This window comes from Scardinius erythrophthalmus (assembly GCF_964197995.2).
Source record: "Scardinius erythrophthalmus genome assembly, chromosome: 7".
NCBI lineage: Eukaryota > Metazoa > Chordata > Actinopteri > Cypriniformes > Leuciscidae > Scardinius > Scardinius erythrophthalmus.
The window spans coordinates 21,801,863-21,805,241 of NC_138227.1; the positions used below are offsets into that span (position 1 = coordinate 21,801,863).

Genomic DNA, 3,379 nt, shown 5'->3' on the forward strand with positions numbered 1-3,379 from the left:
ATACAGAGCTGGGACAGAAATCATGCTTATTAGAAATTCATTTAAGCAGTGATATGTAAAACAATCCATGTTGAATCAGATGGAAAAGGAAAACATACACCTACAGTAACCCAGTGCTACTACACCATTACAATGAGCATTAGTGCCTGACTCAAGGACAGTAGATCAACAGGATTGGTGACATTGAGAGATCAGTCACACAGATCAGAAGTGCAGCAGTAGGTATTCACTCCAGGCACACAGAACTCCTCACATGTCCGGGAGAACACAGTGGCTGCGGTTAAAAACATATCAAGAAAAACAGGTCAATCATTTCTAGAATACAGAAGAAAAAAGGACATTTTCCTTTTTTAGTCACCAGTGGAGCGGTAATAAATATGAAGCTGTTTAGGGTCATTATCACGAACTAGAACTAAAACCATAAAAAACAAAACAAAAAAACATTCAAAACATTATACTTATTTTATTTTAGTTAGCTGTTAGGCGCAACCACCCAAAACAGCCTAGCAACCACCCATAACACCCTAGCAACCACCCAGAAAACCCTAGTAACCACCCAAAATACCCTAGCAACAGCCTAGCAACCACCCAGAACACCCTAGCAACCACCCAAAATACCCTAGCAACCGCCTAGCAACCACCCTAAAGAACCTAGTAACCACCCAAAATATCCTAGCAACCGCCTAGCAACCACCCAGAATACCCTAGCAACCACCCAAAACAGCTTAGCAACCACCCATAACACCCTAGCAACCACCTAGCAACCACCAGAACACCCTAGCAACCACCCATAACATCCTAGCAACCGCCTAGCAAAAAACTTTCTGGTCCAAACTTTCTCAAGCCAACTTAAAGTTTGCCTTGACGAACTTTCTCATCTAGTTTAAGTTGAAGTGCTAAAATACATAAAACCAAAATAAAAAAGTAAAATAAAAACTAATGAAAAAAACGAAAACATACAAAAACTATATAGATCAAATTTAAATACAAATTATATAAAAATATGAACAAAAACTATAATAGTATATCAATGATAGCCTATCAAAATTATACTCACTATTACCGACTATTGAAAATTCAGTAAATAACTAAAGTAATATTGTTTGCTTACGTGTTGAAACCGTTTTGCAGAAATTGCTTGATGTTGGGCATTCAGTTGGGGTCTTGCAGTCCCCATCCACACAGGTGTAGCATGTCAGCGAGTGCACTGATGAGAGATTACATATTAGACAAATAGATGATAATGGTGGTGACCTTTTTCTGCACTTAATCAGAGTATTTTCAATTTTTACATTCCAAACTTACTCCGAGACATGATTGCTAGCAATGTCCAGTTCATTATATTAGATAGATAGATAGATAGATAGATAGATAGATAGATAGATAGATAGATAGATAGATAGATATCGAAAAATCGTTTTTCTTACCTGATGCGCTGCAGAGGAGCACCACAATAAAAGCACACACTAGGGCCTTCATGATGAAAACTGGTCTGGTCACGCAGAGGAACTTGATTCTTTATATACCTCGGTTACACCTTTTACCGTAAATACATTCTTTTTTACACAGAACAGTAATGCAGCATGACAGGTTTCATGTAACTAGATATAGATGTCAGTTTAGTTCCTTGACAAGGAAGTAAAATCTTAAAATAAAAAAGGACTGTCTGTCCATGATGCAAGATCCAAGAACTTCTATCAAGCCTGTAACTCTAGGGCATCTTTTTCTAACCTTTTGTCATCTGATATTTTAGTTATTTTAATTTTACTCAGAAATAAACCATTTGATGTCACTTTTTTCAAATATCACAACTAACTGTTTTGACTGTGCTTCTATTTTATTATATTCTTTAGTACAGTTATTGAAGCCAGTGTTGGGGGTAATGCATAACAAGTAACAAAAGTTTCATTATCAGATTACTTTTTCCAAGTAACTAGTAAAGTAACTACTTTACTTTTAAAACAGTATAATGCCTATTGATGCACGTGATGCTTATTGTAGTTCTACCAGAAAGACTCGGAAGATAAAGTGATGTAACAAAGCATATATTTATTGGCAGCCCGGCAAGCATTGTAAAATTCTTTGGCGTAGGCCCCGTCCGTAGCTCGTAATCCGAGGGTAGCGAATCTGCATCTCCTGCCTGAAGACGAAGGCAGGGGCGCAGCCGACCCCCCTAGAAGGTATGGACAGGACCATCCTGGTGGTGGTGGGGAGGATGGAGGTTGTTGTCGCGTCGGCATCTGTGAACTCAAACATGAGTAAGTACCTATCTTTTATACAGAAGGTATAAAGACGTGATTGGATAGAGATGAAGGTAATAAGTGACGTAGTGATTGAGTCTTCCTGGCAGAACTTAGCTAAAGCTTCCATTTCTAGAATCTAGACTAAATTTAAGCATGCATTTACTCATCTCACTTTCACAAAAAAACGATATATATTCCTTAAAGGGAATAAAAACAGTGAAATAAGACAAATATATTTTATGCATTTAATCTCACTTTATTAACCAACGCCTTTGCTGCTGATCTTCGATGACCTGATTGAGCCATACTAATACGCAAAAATGATTTTAGATAAACATAATTTTGTGTTATCTTTTCCTGCATCAATCCAGAATGGCAGCAGCTTAAAGTTTTGTTTGAGATGCGCCCTCTACAGACATGAATTTGCATTTCCTTCAGCCTGAGAATTTTTCATTTCACTTTTTGGGCCCTATTTTAACGATCTGAAACGCAAGTATCAAGCGCAAAACGCAAGTAACTTTGTGGGCGGGTCTTGGGCGCTGTTGCTATTATACCGGCGGGATAAATGACTCTTGCGCCCGACGCAAATCTAAAAGGGGTTGGTCTGAAGTAGCTTCATTATTCAATGGAGTGGTTTGGGCGTAACGTGAAATAAACCAATCAGAGCATCATCTCACATTCCCTTTAAGAGCAGACGCGCTTGTTCCATGGCGGATTGCTATTATAACGACGGATTTGTCAGGTGCGCGCCAGGAGCGGTTCAAAGCCGAGGAGACCGACGTTCTCGTCAGGGCCGTAAAACACAGAGAAGTTACATTGGGGATGGGAGAAACCCACCCAAATTAGCTTCGGTTAAACAGGCGTATGATAATTTGGGTAAATGTGTAAGCTAGATGTATGCTTTTGTAATAACTATCTATCTATCTATCTATCTATCTATCTATCTATCTATCTATCTATCTATCTATCTATCTATCTATCTATCTATCTATCTATCTATCTATCTATCTATCTATCTATCTATCTATCTATCTATCTATCGTAATAATGTATGATTTGCACAACTGAAAACTGCAGCGTCTGTATGTAGATGAGAGAATCAAAGTGTATGCTTGTGACACTTAAAGCACACGCTA

General features: G+C 38.2%; 1 protein-coding gene across 1 annotated transcript; it reads right to left on the reverse strand.

Annotated features, from left to right (window-relative positions):
* On the reverse strand, window positions 1-1,503 carry LOC308693163 (uncharacterized protein). Its single transcript, XM_081369951.1, has 3 exons — window positions 1,428-1,503; window positions 1,112-1,207; window positions 1-274 (listed from the first exon to the last, which is right to left on the reverse strand). The coding sequence occupies exons 1-3, from the start codon at window positions 1,477-1,479 to the stop codon at window positions 192-194; spliced, it is 231 nt and encodes a 76-aa protein (XP_081226077.1). The 5' UTR covers window positions 1,480-1,503; the 3' UTR covers window positions 1-191.
* Window positions 1,504-3,379: the final 1,876 nt, after the last annotated feature.

Excerpts from the sequence above, each read along its gene's own strand:
- LOC308693163 (XM_081369951.1), bottom strand. The coding sequence starts at position 1,479 with ATGAAGGCCCTAGTGTGTGCTTTTATTGTGGTGCTCCTCTGCAGCGCA. Across the intron at positions 1,208-1,427 it reads GCTCCTCTGCAGCGCATCAG|TGCACTCGCTGACATGCTAC; the intron begins GTAAGAAAAACG and ends ATCTCTCATCAG. Across the intron at positions 275-1,111 it reads CTGCAAAACGGTTTCAACAC|CCACTGTGTTCTCCCGGACA; the intron begins GTAAGCAAACAA and ends TTTTAACCGCAG.